A 17,215-nucleotide genomic window follows, 5' to 3' on the forward strand; every position below is an offset into this window, starting at 1 on the left:
CAGCTTAGATCGCGGAGGCCAGGGCTTTGACGATTAGCGACTGAGATAAGAACATACCGCCAACAATTATTCGCAGCGGATCGTAATCGTTATTACCAGGAGTGTCATATAAACGTTGACCCCTGTGGGGCCTCTCAGTCTCGTCCAGCATTCTCCTCACGTCTCCAAAGCACAAAGACTCAGGAGATGTATCCATAGATGGTCCGGCGGAGGTCCAGCCCTCCCCTCCCCTCCCCTCCTCTGTCGCCCCGTCAGAGCTCAGTACAGCTCCGATCACCGTCAACAGCGCTCTGTGCGGCGCGGTGGTGGCGACAAAAGCCGGCAGATCGGTCACCGGCGCGGGACGGAGTCGACGGCATGCCCTGGCCTCTGCACCGCACCACCGGACCCTGATCCCTGCTGGGCGTCACCGACCCTGCAGACTCAGTGCAGGCTCTCAGTGGCACGTGAGCTGATCCCGGCGCAGAGGAGACCCGCCGCTCTGCGCTGGGTACGACCCGGTAGAGAGCTGGGAGCGCCGAGCGCCGCGACCGCGAGAGGCGGCAGTCGATATTACGATCCAGATTCAGACCTTTCGCCCAATGCAATGCCGCTAGGCGCTACCGCCGCCGCCGGTTTTGAGGGATGTTAGGCGGGAGGGTCGACCTTCCTTCTCTGGCTCTGACGGTGCTGGAAGTTCCAGGGAGACGTTTGATTTGGTAGGAACGATACATCCATAAGGAAGCTCGTCGTGACCTGACCGCATGCGGCCGGTGACGTGGCTGCGGACACAGAAACCAGTTTTATGCATGCAGAGGGCTACAAAGAGGACTACATATGTAGTCGTTGGTTGGCGTCGCCACTGCACACAGCCGCTATCTGGGTTCGGAAGTGGCCAATACCCTAATTTTCGACAAATTTTAAAGCGTGATTGTCTCACATTTTCTGGTCGTAAATTGATCAGATTGTATAAAATATCATCCAGAAAAAATATTACTCATTCTGGCACAGATTGGTGGGCTCCCAAAGTACACCGTTTTGTTTTGCTCCGTGAGACCGAACTTGTGCTGCGATTTTCATGTAAATGTTGACGAGTCTCCTGTCATATTCTTTGCTTGAAAATGCTTAAGTAAGATATCAGCTGAAAGGGGAAAATGTGCGGAATCCATTGGTAACAAAAGTGCATCTAAAAAACTTCCCACTCAGTTATTGTAAGCTAATTGTTGCACACTTGCACAAAGCAGAAGGGCTTGAGGATTTCAATATTTACATAGGCCTACCAAAAAACGCACAGCGTGCTTCACATCGAGGCAACGTCCATAACATATACCGTACAATTGTGATTCATTTGCTGAAAAAATTAGGTCGGCATCACACTGCCGGCAAAAGTTATTGCAGTTCTAGTGACGCTAGGTCGCCGCCCGGCCGACCCCGGTCAGGTCGGCCGGGCGGCCGCCGTGCAGCTGACGTCCGTGCGGTTCGGCAGCTGACCAATCAGCTGCGAGAGAGGAGCGCGGTCCGTCTAATCGCCCCCGGCAGTTGCTTGTGCTGAGGGGTGCTCGACGCTCGTGTCGATTGCAATTGTTGGTTGTCGATTGTCGATTGACTTGTGGGTATACTTTCTGGTGACCAATAAATGTACGTCGTCTTAACTGAATGTAGTCTGATCAAATTCAATAAAGGAAAAAGACATCCAGCCAACAGAACATCGTAAGAATGTCCGATATGGTTGATAACATTCATCAGAGTTTTGGGGAGCAGCCATCGACCAGAATGAACCTTATTGGCTTTTGTATGTAACATTTGCATTGCTTTTGGAAAGTTTCAGTCAGATATCTTCAGAAATGGCAATGTTATCGGCTTTTGCATTTTACTGTAGTCGGTTAATCACAATTTTCGATATTGCAAAGGCAATTTCAATACGTTCTTGACATCGAAAACCAAAACGAATAGCATCATTGTGTTCCAAAGCTCAAATTGCATCCGATGCACAGCTTTTTTGTTGAGGATGTTCAACTTCAAAATTTGACCTTTTTGACCTCGCCGTGACCTGACCTTCATTTGTCGAATGGAAATAGTTTCGAATCGGACGACCCAGATGATATCATTTTTAGACGCTTTTGCCGAAATGGACCATTAAAGATATGTCGCGTGACCTTAAAAATGTATACATTTCCTTCCATGACCTTTTCCATGACCTTTTGTGACCCATGACCTTTCCATGACCTGTTGTGACAAAGTTAGGTTTCGTTTGTCAGCTATTCCTATTAGAAGCCGTTTGAACTTTAAGTATTGAACGAGTAGTTTCGAAGACAGCAGGGAAGCTATGCAGAATCCCCTTCCGAGTCACCCATGTTATGGGATATACCCGTCATCCGCGGATTACAAGCAAAAATATTTTTTACGGCAATGATGTATCAGCATGGATGCTCATACGTTCCCATATGTGACCTTACGGTTGACTTTACATACAATAAAAATTCCTTGTCAAAATGTCAACTGGTTAACGAGTTATCGCATTTTGGCCACTTCCGAACTCAAATAGCGGCTGTGTGCACTGGTGCCGTGACAGCAGTGAGGCGATCCGAATATTATCGATTCATGATCCGTTGCCAATCAATGGTAATAAATATACACATGGGTACCTACTGTTGAAGACGTTCAAAACGCGCATTTAGGAAGGCTTCATGAGCAGTGATCCCAATACCTATCCCATACAACATTCCTTTTTATCATTTTATGAGTGCTGCGCACAGTCCCGTGCGCTGTTTCAGTTTAGATATGGAATACTGTGCCGGAGGGCAGACCTGCCCGGCGGGACAGCCTACTACTCAAGGTCTGCGGAAGAAAACCTGCTCTTTAGCCGTCGATGAGCGGCTATTCCGTTGATACGTTTGTTAACCCGCGCCCCGCTGGGCTATTCCGCCATACGCGCCCTGCTGGGGGGGGGGGCAGATTCTGCCCCCCTGTCTAACTTCCGAACCGATGGTCGTAGAAAGACGGGGAAAACGGCAATCGAAAGCTCTCAACAAGGCGGATCTTAAGAGCCCAAAGTTTTTTGCTTAAGTAGGTCAGAGGTCAGGTCAAGGTCAGGTCAGGGGTACAAGATGCAAGTTTCTACAGTATCGGCCTTGCACCGTAGTTGCCGAAGAATGGACTGAGACTGATTGCCCAAAACGTGTTCTTAGACTACCAAGACAATATTCGTTGCATACAATGTCATTCAAAGGTCAAGGTCAAGGTCAGGTCAGGTCATGTCAGGTCACCAAAAACAAAATATAGAAAAGGGCATGTGCGACACATGTTTTATGGGTCATTTTACTCATAGAATTCAATAGGCACACTCAATAAGTGATATGGACCACCTCTGGATGAATTTCAGGTCGAGGTCAGGTCAAGGTCAGGTCAAGTGAGGTCAAATTTTGAAGATGGTTGTTAAGGCCTAAAAAGGTGTCTATCTGATGCAGTTTTTCACGGCGAATCGAATGGTGCTATTTTTGTTTCCGTACGAGGTCTAGAACTTCCAAAAAATCATTTTTCAAAATTTTTGTGTGTCGTGACGTCATAAAATTTTGAATAACTTCCACATTTTTGAACCGATTCTTCTAAAAATTGGTATGTAGGTGCACGTAGACCACTTCTTTGACATATATTCCGGTTTTTTCGATACACTCAAAATTTTGGATTTTATAAATATTTTCCCAAAAAAGTGAGTTTTTTGAAAAAAAATTGGTCCAAAATCCAAAATTTCCAAAAAACCGAGATAGCCATTTGATAGACAAAGTAGAATCACGTATAACCTTTTTTGTTACGTCTTGATTCCTTTAAAAATGAAGATGTTAGCGGCGTTTGAAATTTTGCCATTTTTGAGGCGAAAATGGCGAACATGACGTCACTAAAACGTCATTTTCTCAAAAATTTTCCGACGGATTTCGCTCAAATTTTCAGGGAACGTGTCAAATTGATGTATGATAAGGTACTGAAAGTTTGACGTCGCTAGCGTAACGCGTTTAGAAGTTATTGGCGAAAAACGGGAAGGGGGGCAGATTCTGCCCCCCCCCCCAGCGGGGCGCGGGTTAACACAACGGCAGAGTTTGTGTCCAAATGTGAACCTGTAGGCTGTAAGTGGATTATTTCCGAGTAGGTATAATCCATTTATATATTACTAAATAGGTAATCGTATTATGAATGAGTTTTCGGGATCGTGTGCTTCTAAGGGGCTTACCTGCATCGAGTGCACGGTGCATGCGACCGCAATGACGCATCAGAACCGCCGCCGCTAGCCGAAAAAAGGACAACGGACGCGTCGGTGCAAAGTCCAGGACGTTACGGCTATCGGCTAAGAAGCCGCGCGATGTGTGCGTGGTGGCGACTGCAGACAATCGATGGCTTGGAGGTATGCGTAAGCGCTTGGTGTTTCCGGGTAATATACCAGCCAACGAAACTGTCGCCAATTATTGCACTTCAGAACATTAGCCATATTCGATTATCCACACATATCTAATTATGTAGCATAAACATTGCATCAAATCATTGAACTACAGCTGAAGAATGACCTCGGGCGGACAGGGCAGCCGGTGTTCATACTGTGCCGGACAGTCTACGCCAGACCAGACAACATGCATTTGACTGGACAGTCAGCGTCCGATCGGACAAGCTGTACTTGACCGGACAGCCGAGCCCTGGCCGGACAGCCGGTCCAGGTCCGGACAGCACCGTGCAGGATGTCAATGCCACCGTTACCGTCCGACCCGCGTCAGGAAGGACAGTACTGGCCGTCGGCCGTCGCGTGGCGCCACGGCTCCCGGAAGACGGGTACCGGCCGCCGAGCCGCCTCCTTATATGTCTCCACACGCCGGAGCTGGGCCGGTGGACGCGGCCAAACCGGTTACGGACGGCGACCGACCGACGGACTGTCCGTCTGTATGCCGGTCTGTCAGTGTGCTACTGCTGGTCGCCTGGTCGTTCTCTGACCCATTCATCGGTCAGCTCTATAAGTTCGTCTCTCTAATCCAAAGCAGTTTGCGCTTCCCTCTGAGTCCTTTTATTCGGTCTCACATAGACCTCTGTATACCGTCTGTGGTCTATGGGTCTATGGGTCTACCGATGGTATACAGAAGTCTATGGGTCTCACCATCTGTATGTATGTATCCTCAGGTCCGTCTGTCCGTCAGTCCGTCTGTCTTTTCGTCTGTTCGTCTCTTTGTCCGACCCCGCGTCTCTCCGTCTCTCCGTCTCTCCGTATGTCTGCCTCTGTGTATCTGTTCCTCTGTCCATGTTTCCGTCCGTCCGTCCGTCTGTCTGTCCGTCCGTCCGTCAATCTGCCGTCCGTCTGTCTGTCGCCAGTCTGCCGTCTGTGTACCTTTCTGTCCGTCTGTCGTCAATCTGCCGTCCGCCCGTCTGTCGTCAGTCTGCCGTCTGTCTATCCTTCTGTCGGTCTGTCAGTGTCGCACGGCTCCAATCCGTAGCTCGCCGGCCGCGCCCGTCATCTCCAGAGAGCACTAGAGCACTGGCAGACCCCAAACATGGCGAGAACAAAGTGTGCCACTCGCTCGCCGGGGCTGGCGAGAGCTCAGAATGCAACTGTGCCAAGTCTAAACCAGCGTTCGTGCGATACGGAATGATTGGACACGGTGCGAGCCGCGAGGGAGAGAACGGCCATATAAGGCCGCGGAGACGGCTGGGTCAGCTGCGCGGCTCGGTAGGAGAAGGTCTGATCAGTGAGGTAACACCAGAGCGGCGCGGCAGGCAGCTGAGTCAGACCCAGAGGTCAGTCGGGTCGGCGGAGGGCACAGCGCGGCAATGACCACTGACCTGGCGTCTCCGCAGCGACCGCAGTCACGGGCTCAGCGCCAGTCACGGCCCGGCGGAGGTCGAACAGAGACGCTCTCACACGATGAGTGGTGTGAAAACTCACCGCGACGACTGCTTCCTGATCTCACACAGACGCAGAAAGGATCACGGAACACGAGTGTAGACTCCCAGCGATCCATCGAGACAGAGTCAAGGGCATGGCATCGGGAGCAGCACCGTATAACCGCGTCTTTCCGCGAGGTCACCGGTAGTGCAGAGCTTACCGCGCAGGTATCATTTCAGTTAAAGGGACCCTCCCACCTTAACATTAGATTTGAGTTGAGATAGCCAAAATGGGGTCCCTGGCTCACAATTACCGGTTTCGGCACTCACAACATCGAGAAATGCCTTAAATCGGAAATATTGAATTTCAAAATTGCAGCATTTTGATTCAGAGGGGCTAATGCATAGGAATACCCCTCTGAATGTGTGACGTCAGCGCAGATATCTAACGATTTTTAAATGTTTGACTAAAACGTTTTGTAGCACGCGGTGGTATATGCTGCTTTGCGCGCAACAAATGCCGCACTTTCAAATAAAGTCGCTAGGAACAGCGGAGATCCCAAAAAGTAAACAATAGTTAAAGTCTAATATCTTGAAAACCGGTGAATATTTTTCGATGAAATTTGGTAGATATTTGTTTTTGCTCTTTCTGAACCGAGCGACATCACTTTCATGCCAATTCATTAGCTTTTTTGAAGGTGGGAGGGTCCCTTTAACTTCATTACAGAGAACACTCGGCATTCCAGCTGATGTCCAGCTAAAATCGTCCGGCATTATTTTCAGACGGCATTTATTTACCGTATTTTATAAGTATTTTATGATATTTTGATTTCCATACCTGTCCCCCTCATTGAAATAGTTATGGTCTCTAACCCTTCCTTGACACAAATAGGGTAACTGTGGGGAAAACGCACCCCTGGGTTAAACGCCTCCCCTAGAAAAATCGTATTTCTTATCGACGGATAGGCGTTTTATCCTGTCTTTCAGAACAGTCAGCTGCTTGTTTACGTAGGTCTCTATTTCCGGTTCTGCGTCTTGAGGAGCAGCGTGGGTAGGTGCTGATGTTGGTTTTGGGTGTTGTTTTTGTTGTTTTTACAGAAGATTCCTAAGATTTTGATGCCCTCTTTATATCACAAAATTTGCTATTGTGCACATCACTAAAAACTGCGTTTTATTGCCATTCTGTTGAATTTATTATGCTACGGCGTTAGTGGCGCGTTTTTTGTCAATATTTTGTTGACCGGAAATGGAGTGGATGGGGAAAGACGCCTCCTCGATGCATGGGGCAAGACGCCCCCAGTTTTCTGAAAGGGGGGCGTTTTGCACGGTGGTGAGAGTGCAGGGTAGCGCCCTGTAGGTGGGTGCCGAAAAGGCCTCTCCCCGTCCTTTTTTGCTGATATATCCTAAACGACTGCAGATATCGTCACCAAACTTTCAGGACTCCTCCGGGCATCCATTTTACACATTGCAACAAAATTTTATTCCAAAGGCTATGATAGGTTGACCACAAATGACGTCAGAATGACGTCAAGTTCTGCCATGTTCATCATTTTCTGTTGCTGGATGGGGTGGGGGCGCTTTGCACATGGGTGTGGGCGTATTACCCAGGGTGTGGGGCAAAACGCCCTTTTGTAAGGGTATGCGAAAACCTTTTTGGGGGGTTAAATACCACACGCAGGTGTCTTTTCTTGGTCTCAAAGCGTAGTAAAAAGAATGAGCTACATGATGGTGCCCAAAGGTTTGAGTAATCTGTGTTGGGTTGAGTGTCAGAAGGTTTCGCGCTTAATGGGGGCGTTTTTGACCTATTCACCCTACATCTGCACTCAGACGCTGCAACATGAGTAACTTTGTGGTAACTAAAATGTCCAGTGCTGGTTCCCAACCATCAGCAAATCGCATGTGTCCTACATCTTCTCCAAGCCGAGTTTAATCCAATACATTCCTACTCTGGGAACCGGCAGTAGCTACACCATCCAGGACACCAGATATCACCAACCGGTAGCCCATTTTTGTCCCCGGGCGTGTCTCCGCCATATGCATCTCCGGGTGGTCCCCAGCCCGGTAGTGACGGAGCGTCATGTCCGATAAGAAAACCAGCCAATATCGGCCTTGTACAATAGGGTTGTTAAAAAAAAAACGAATTTTGGAAAAGTATATGGGCTCATGGCTCATGTGGTGCGGTATTCTTTTCTGAGACCAATGATGCCCTTTTTACTGAAAAATATTAACTGTTAGGGGCTCCTCAAACGGCTTAAAGAGGACCATGTTACGCCCGCCGACCGGCCGGTGTCAATAAGGGCGAGAATTCGACGCCGCACGGCGGCGGCAGCGCCTTATCGGCACCGCGCGCCACGACATCTGCCGGGCGGCCGGCTGGGCGGTGGGAAGTTATAAGTGCGTGGTCTTAATACACACGATCGGGGTGAGCTATCCCATGTTTTCGGGGTGGAAAGTTTCAGTGCAGCATCGGTGCGTCTGCCACGGTGGTCTGTGTCGATGGTATAGAAAATAACTCAAGCAGAGCTCAGAAAAGAATGAATGATTCCGGGTAGTTGCCTCGAAATAATCCGTTTCAAGAAACGTCTGTCAAGACAGCCTCAGATTCAGATTCACTTTCAGAATCACATTCGGACCCCCTTAGATTTTCATAAAAACTGGTCCATGGGTACAGTTTTGGACGCTGATTCCAATGCTGAAGTCTGTTTTTCGCCACATATTATACTTTGGCCCCTAGAGGCATTCAAAGTTTTTTTGGGGGAAGGGGGACCCCCTTAGATTTTCATAAAAACTGGTCCATGTGTACAGTTTTGGACGCTGATTCCAATGGTGAAGTCTGTTTTTCGCCACATATTATGCTTTGGCCCCTAGAGGCATTCAAAGTTTTTTGGGGCGAAGGGGGACCCCCTTAGATTTTCATAAAAACTGGTCCATTGGTGCAGTTTTGGACGCTGATTCCAATGGTGAAGTCTCTTTTTCGCCACATAATATACTTTGGCCCCTAGAGGCATTCAAAGTTTTTTGGGGGAAGGGGGACCCCCTTAGATTTTCATAAAAATTGGTCTATGTGTACAGTTTTGGACGCTGATTCCAATGGTGAAGTCTGTTTTTCGCCACATATTATACTTTGGCCCCTAGAGGCATTCAAAGTTTTTTTGGGGCGAAGGGGGACCCCCTTAGATTTTCGTAAAAACTGGTCCATGTGTACAGTTTTGGACGCTGATTCCAATGGTGAAGTCTGTTTTTCGCCACATATTATACTTTGGCCCCTAGAGACATTCAAAGTTTTTTTTGGGGCGAAGGGGGACCCCCTTAGATTTTCATAAAAACTGGTCCATGTGTACAGTTTTGGACGCTGATTCCAACGGTGAAGTCTGTTTTTCGCCACATATTATACTTTGGCCCCTAGAGGCATTCAAAGTTTTTTTGTGGTGAAGGGGGACCCCCTTAGATTTTCATAAAAACTGGTCCATGTGTACAGTTTTGGACGCTGATTCCAATGAAGAAGTCTGTTTTTCGCCACATATTATACTTTGGCCCCTAGAGGCATTCAAAAAATTGAATGCCTCTAGGGGCCAAAGTATAATATGTGGCGAAAAACAGACTTCACCATTGGAATCAGCGTCCAATACTGTACACATGGACCAGTTTTAATGAAAATCTAAGGGGTCCCCCTTCGCCCCAAAAAAACTTTGAATGCCTCTAGGGGCCAAAGTATAATATGTGGCGAAAAACAGACTTCACCATTGGAATCAGCGTCCAAAACTGTAACCATGGACCAGTTTTTATGAAAATCTAAGGGGGTCCCCCTTCGCCCCAAAAAACTTTGAATGCCTCTAGGGGCCAAAGTATAATATGTGGCGAAAAACAGACTTCACCATTGGAATCAGCGTCCAAAACTGTACACATGGACCAGTTTTTATGAAAATCTAAGGGGGTCCCCTTCCCCAAAAAACTTTGATTGCCTCTAGGGGCCAAAGTATAATATGTGGCGAAAAACAGACTTCACCGTTGGAATCAGCGTCCAAAACTGTACCCATGGACCAGTTTTTATGAAAATCTAAGGGGGTCCCCCTTCGCCTTAAACAAACTTTGAATGCCTGTAGGGGCCAAAGTATAATATGTGGCGAAAAACAGACTTCACCATTGGAATCAGCGTCCAAAACTGTACACATGGACCAGTTTTTATGAAAATCTATGGGGGTCCCCCTTCGCCCCAAAAAAAACTTTGAATGCCTCTAGGGGCCAAAGTATAATATGTGGCGAAAAACAGACTTCATCATTGGAATCAGCGTCCAAAACTGTACACATGGACCAGTTTTTATGAAAATCTCAGGGGGTCCCCTTCCCCCAAAAAACTTTGAATGCCTCTAGGGGCCAAAGTATAATATGTGGCGAAAAACAGACTTCACTGTTGGAATCAGCGTCCAAAACTGTACCCATGGACCAGTTTTTATGAAAATCTAAGGGGGTCCCCCTTCGCCCCCAAAAAACTTTGAATGCCTTTAGGGGTCAAAGTATAATATGTGGTGAAAAACAGACTTCACCATTGGAATCAGGCATCAGCGTCCAAAACTGTATCCATATGGACCAGTTTTTATGAAAATCTAAGGGGGTCCGAATGTGATTCTGAAAGTGAATCTGAATGCCTCTAGGGGCCAAAGTATATGTGGCGAAAAACAGACTTCACCATTGGAATCAGCGTCCAAAACTGCACCCATGGACCAGTTTTTATGAAAATCTAAGGGGGTCCGAATGTGATTCTGAAAGTGAATCTGAATGCCTCTAGGGGCTAAAGTATAATATGTGGCGAAAAACAGACTTCACCGTTGGAATCAGCGTCCAAAACTGTACACATGGACTAGTTTTTATGAAAATCTAAGGGGGTCCCCCTTCGCCCCAAAAAAACTTTGAATGCCTCTAGGGGCCAAAGTATAATATGTGGCGAAAAACAGACTTCACCATTGGAATCAGCGTCCAAAACTGTACCCATGGACCAGTTTTTATGAAAATCTAAGGGGGTCCCCCTTCGCCCCAAAAAAACTTTGAATGCCTCTAGGGGCCAAAGTATAATATGTGGCGAAAACAGACTTCACCATTGGAATCAGCGTCCAAAACTGTACACATGGACCAGTTTTTATGAAAATCTAAGGGGGTCCCCCTTCCCCAAAAAAACTTTGAATGCCTGTAGGGGCCAAAGTATAATATGTGGCGAAAAACAGGCTTCACCTTTGGAATCAGCGTCCAAAACTGTACACATGGACCAGTTTTTATGAAAATCTAAGGGGGTCCCCCTTCGCCCCAAAAAAACTTTGAATGCCTCTAGGGGCCAAAGTATAATATGTGGCGAAAAACAGACTTCACCATTGGAATCAGCGTCCAAAACTGTACACATGGACCAGTTTTTATGAAAATCTAAGGGGGTTCCCCTTCGCCCCAAAAAACTTTGAATGCCTCTAGGGGCCAAAGTATAATATGTGGCGAAAAACAGACTTCACCATTGGAATCAGCGTCCAAAACTGTACACATGGACCAGTTTTTATGAAAATCTAAGGGGGTCCCCTTCCCCCAAAAAACTTTGAATGCCTCTAGGGGCCAAAGTATAATATGTGGCGAAAAACAGACTTCACCGTTGGAATCAGCGTCCAAAACTGTACACATAGACCAGTTTTTATGAAAATCTAAGGGGGTCCCCCTTCGCCCCAAAAAAACTTTGAATGCCTTTAGGGGCCAAAGTATAATATGTGGCGAAAAACAGACTTCACCATTGGAATCAGCGTCCAAAACTGTACCCATGGACCAGTTTTTATGAAAATCTAAGGGGATCCGAATGTGATTCTGAAAGTGAATCTGAATCTGAGGCTGTCTTGACAGACGTTTTCAAGAATACAGCTGCCTTCTTAACGTACTGTATCACTTGTTAATTCTTCAAAAAGCAAGCTCTGAGCAATAACAGTCTTCTTTGCATTGCTGTTGACAATTTAAGTTGCTTTTGGACGGTGGCTCGCACCCCCAATATGCTGCCGCGCAACTTTATTCCAACGGCGAAACGGCAGCTTCGCGAGAATCGAAAATTCACGATATACGTACAGCAGGGGCTGGCAATGCAGTATGCACAAGGACAGAATATGGAGGAGACCCGACAGTCATCGGCCCAAGTTTGGGGATGGCTTTGACGAGCATATGCGTCACCAATGTCATTATTCAGATACGTTGATGTCAGATGCTGGGGCAACAGAATCGACGCCAGGTGTAACTTAGATTAGCGGGTCGAAAGAAAACATAACATGTCTGGGAATGACAGAGTGGCCACCCTGACAGTGTGACGAAGTGAGACATGAGTAGAGACATTAGCCGGAGTACCTACTCATATAAATCAAGCGCCGTTTATCCAATCCTTCGAGCATAAGCGACGCCGGCAGTCCGGCCAGGGCGGCCGTGCCCACCGATGCCGATCAAGACCCGAATCCAGACCCGGCATAGAACACAGCTCTGCCCTGACGTGACACATTACCCCGGTGTGTCACTCATGACGGATAGACCAATGCAGGAGCCTTGCCAGCTCCTGTTGTACCTACTTCGTTAAATTTTCGATTCTCGCTAAGTTGACGTTTTGTCGTTGGAATAGAGTTACGCGGCAGCATATTGGGGCTGCGAGCCACCGTCCAAAAGCAACTTAAATTGTCAACAGCAATGCAAAGAAGTCTGTTATTGCTCAGAGCTTGCTTTTTGAAGAATTAACAAGTGATACGGTACGTTAAGAAGGCAGCTGTATTCTTGAAACGGATTATTTCGTGGCAACTACCCGGAATCATTCATTCTTTTCTGAGCTCTGCTTGAGTTATTTTCTATACCATCGACACAGACCACCGTGGCAGACGCACCGATGCTGCACTGAAACTTTCCGCCCCGAAAACATGGGATAGCTCACCCCGATCGTGTGCAATAAGACCACGCACTTATAACTTCCCACCGCCCAGCCGGCCGCCCGGCAGATGTCGTGGCGCGCGGTGCCGATAAGGCGCTGCCGCCGCCGTGCGGCGTCGAATTCTCGCCCTTATTGACACCGGCCGGTCGGCGGGCGTAACATGGTCCTCTTTAAGCCATTTGAGCAGCGCCTAGCAGTAATACTTTTCGGAAAAAGGGGTATCATTGGACTCAGAAAAGAATACCGCACCACATGAGCCATGAGCCCATATACTTTTCCAAAATTCGTTTTTTTAACAACCCTATTGTACAAGCCTCGGTCCTATACTCCGCGCGCAATGGCGGCTGACCAGCGATCGATAGCGCTCATCTGTCAGACGGGCAAGTCCAGGAAAAACGAGACCCACAAGGACGATCGGTAGGTTACAGGAGAAAAATCTGCAGACCCGCCAGCCCGGTGACACTTCAGCGGCACATGCTACCGGGAACGGGTCACGACCGTGGGATCCGACAGCTCCGCGCGCACCAAATTAGGGAGGGTCGGCCTGCGCGGTGCAGCAGAACGCGGGTCTGAGCGGGAACGACAATGTAGGTAGGTAGAAGAGAAACCCGATACGTTACACTGTGGGAATATAATGATCAAGAAAGGCCGCCCATAGGACCAAATAGTGGCTGTCTCAATAGTGGTCTAAATCAAACTGCAGAAACCATGTGAACAGTGATGCATTCATATGGACAATGGACATGCTGAAAATACTTGACATAGGTACACAGCACACTGTATTTGTGAGTCGGTACTATTCTCTAGTCAGTTGTTTTTAAATGCACGGGTTTTCTAAGGTGTTAGGATGAATATTACCAGATCGGATAAAACATTTACCTATGAAATCTCGACAACTTTTACTTTGCAGTCACAAATTACACATACCTATATTAAGGACGCTTTGCGATCATCAGTATCAAGTAATTGTGATTGATGTCTGAATAATCGCACCTTATTACAGTATCAGCGAGGCTATGGGAGGGAGAATCAATTCTCTCCCAACCTCCACTTCTGATGCTCCATCACACGGAGACGGTATCAGTTAACCAGGCTCACCGCGATATTATGTCGGACCGCAGCCTCCTCCAGCAACAAAACATCCCAACAGGTCACACCAGGTCACGGCAGGTCACACTGCATCCCAACAGGTCAGTCAGGTCACGGCAGGTCACGGCAGGTCGCACTGCGTCCCAACAGGTCAGTCAGGTCAGGGTGCGTCCGGGGCGGCCGCTGTCGGCCCGGCTCCGAGAGGCTGTATCGGGCCGGGGCCGTCCTCGGCGCAACCTTGCCACCGGCGGCTCGGCAGCGGCGGCTCGGCGGCTCGGCGGCTCGGCCAGCCACGTGCCCGACGCCAGTGCCGGCGCACGGACGCTCCGCGCGGCCCGCTCGTCCGCTGAGCTCCCTCCGACCGACCCCGAGCGGCCACCGAGCGCAGAGACCGGACGGAGCGATAGGCGACAGCAGCACTCCGTCCGGGACAGCGAACAGGAGGGAACGTCTGCTACAAGACTAAACGCCGCTCAACACACGGAGGATCGACGCACGTCTGTGGAGACTGAGGGAACTCAGTACCAGCAGGACCAGCGGATAACGACACTGCGGACTGGTCACCTTGGATCGACAGCAGAAAGTGCAGTGACAGTGACTGAGAACAGTAAACAGTGACCACTAGTGACCCATCAAAACTAAGCGGTGACTGAGGGACAGTTTCAGTGACGCTCCGTGCTAACCAGTGACACCCAGTGACAATTAGTGGCGTTAAGTAACTCCGATCGACTCCCAGTCACCCTCAGTGACTCCCAGCACCCTGCAGTGACTCTGATTGACTCTCAGTGACTCCCAGCGGCTCCGTCACAATGCCGATGATGCCGGAGCTGGCGCCCCCGACGGGGCCGGATATCGGACCCGACGGTCTGCGTATGACCGACACACGCGGCGTGCGGCCCTTCCAGAGCTCCGAGGAGTACCTGGTCGCCATGAAGGAGGATCTGGCAGAGTGGCTGAACGGGCTCTATGACCTGGATGTGACCCCAGAGAGGTTCATGGAGTCCCTCGACACGGGCACCGTCCTCTGCAATGTAAGTGGGCAGTGAGAGGGGCGGCTCAGTGTGTAAAGGATGCATTTAGCTGTTGCTTATTGCGCTAAAAGCAAACGGTTTCAGAAACAGCTTCAGCAATCAGTAAGCGGCGAAATGAAAATGTTAGCAAAATATTAAAGTGCTGGATGCATAGTGCATATCTTACTTGCATATCTTACTCTTACTTATATTATTGCTATGCTCACCCAAAGTGCGAATTGCGATTTTAAAGCCATACACGGAACTGCCTCCTGAGTCACCGACTGGATAGATGCCCAACTTTTAAGGTTGAGGTTCATTCGATATTTTTCAACGTAAGGCTTCAATTCATGGTCACTTTCCTTATATGTGTTCTTGTGACAATGCATTGTTCGATTCCTTGAATTGAAACATGTTCCCTCACAATAACTATATCTAGATACATTTTTAATTGCAACACATTCGTGCCGTCAACAGGCGAAACGACCAACTTTTTCGTTTCACTCAGTTTTTGGTAAACCGAGTGTCGTGCCGTCATCCCCACAACTGTCCCTGCGTATCGCAGGTGTACGTCGCCACAGTGAAGCGTCGTCGTCGGCGTCGGCGTCGTTTGCGACGCCGCTGACACAGGTGCGGCCTGGCCGCTGATCCGCCGCGCTATAAAAGGCAGTCCCTGTTTGGCCGGGACGGCTGTGACGTCGGCTGAATATCTATCATACCGCTGTGACATTGGGTCAGCGCTGAGTCGCTGCACGACTGAATAATGATCAGCTGCCGTTCGGACAGAGCGGCAAACACTGGGTAGAGAGATACGGAGAATAGGTGCTCGTGTAGGCCTTCGTGTAAATGATACGGAGCTATCGAGACATGCAGATGAACAGCGGAATGTCATCCCTATATCACATATCTGTCTTATTAAGAGATGCCAAGTATAATTTTAAGCGTTACGCCTAATATTGCATTCGCACCTTTCAAAAGGGTCATCATCGCATTCATTTTATACACGAAGTCGCACTGCATATTCGGTTGGAACATTCATTTCTCAATTTGAAACGACAAACACGGAAAAACATAAGCGATTTAAAACATAGGTTTATGCGGCTATAGCATTCAACTTATGCCTCGCCTCCATGGTGCAGACAGCCTAGCTGACACTTCCTCCCCCTTCTGCCTTGACCCACAGCACGCCAACCGAGTACGGATCATAGCGGAGCAATTCGAGGCGGATCACGTGATCCGGCACGGTCGCCGCTTCTCCCCCGGGTTCCGCGTGCCCGTCTGGGAGGTACACTTCAACCGTCAGGCTCGCGCCGGCTCCTTCTTCGCGCGCGACAACATCCACAACTTCATCCGCTGGTGCAACGAGCTGGGCGTCCTCGACTGCCTCATGTTCGAGACCGAGGATCTCGTCTCGCGCAAGAACGAAAAGCACGTGATATTGTGTCTGCTGGAGATCGCCCGGCGCGGAGCCAAGTTCGGCATGGCGGCGCCGATTCTGGTGCAGTTCGAGCAGCAGATTGACCGCGAGATCGCCCGCGACGAGGAGGGTGGCGGGGACGCCGCCGGCGAGCACGAGCCGCCGGCCATCATGGTGTACGGCCCCAGCCGACAGGTGGTCACCAACGACCTCAAGAGCCTCGACGAAATGGTGAGTACCCCAATGTCGCAAACGACAGGGTTGAGAGAAGAGGGACCTGTTATCGATATGGCATGAAGGACGGATGAACACTGAACAACAATTATTGTTGCGTATTACCTACCTAAACATGCTAGCAATTCAAAATTCTTACTGCCGAAACATATTACGGATTCTCCGTATACCTACCTAACCACCAATGTGTCGACTAGGGGACGTAATGTGCAATATTGATATCACACTTATTTAATGCGAATAATAGTCCATGACTTAAAACAGTGTGTGAACCACATAACGCCCTAAAATCAGCGAACGCATTCATCAAACGGTCCAAATATTTACATTTCACAGAAACACATACATGATTAAGCGATAAGCGCTCCTATTCACCGATTGGAATGCTTCTATACGTATACGGTCGAATCACGCCGACCGTTTTCTCCATATAAGGCATCCCTACCGGCGTCACGCGTCGCTTTCCACAGGCGACGTGAATCACAATTCATCAGTCCGCCCGGTATGACTAAGGCTCTAAAGTCTATTTTGGCCGCTTATTCACTGGTGCGAATTAGCATTCATCCGTGATGCCTTATCTGCGGGAGGCTAAGCGCGGTTCACACACGAGGTGTTCTAATACTATCAGCAGCTGGTCCGTCCACCAATCTGAGCCCCTGAGCCGCGGCGGCTCCGGCCTTACCATATAAGCCTGCGCAACACACG

General features: G+C 48.9%; 1 protein-coding gene across 1 annotated transcript in view; it reads left to right on the forward strand.

The window, feature by feature from the left end:
• The first annotated feature begins 14,154 nt into the window (after positions 1-14,154).
• The window catches only part of LOC122389317 (GAS2-like protein pickled eggs), a 38,509-nt gene continuing 35,448 nt past the window's right edge, over positions 14,155-17,215 (forward strand). Inside the window, exons 1-2 of the mRNA XM_043381203.1 lie at positions 14,155-14,880; positions 16,043-16,507. Coding sequence (XP_043237138.1) covers positions 14,659-14,880; positions 16,043-16,507 — 687 coding nt within the window. The 5' untranslated portion in view covers positions 14,155-14,658. The remainder of the gene's footprint in view (positions 14,881-16,042; positions 16,508-17,215) is intronic.

This window comes from Amphibalanus amphitrite, unplaced genomic scaffold (assembly GCF_019059575.1).
Source record: "Amphibalanus amphitrite isolate SeventyFive unplaced genomic scaffold, NRLGWU_Aamphi_draft 000354F_arrow, whole genome shotgun sequence".
Classification (NCBI taxonomy): Eukaryota; Metazoa; Arthropoda; class Thecostraca; order Balanomorpha; family Balanidae; genus Amphibalanus; species Amphibalanus amphitrite.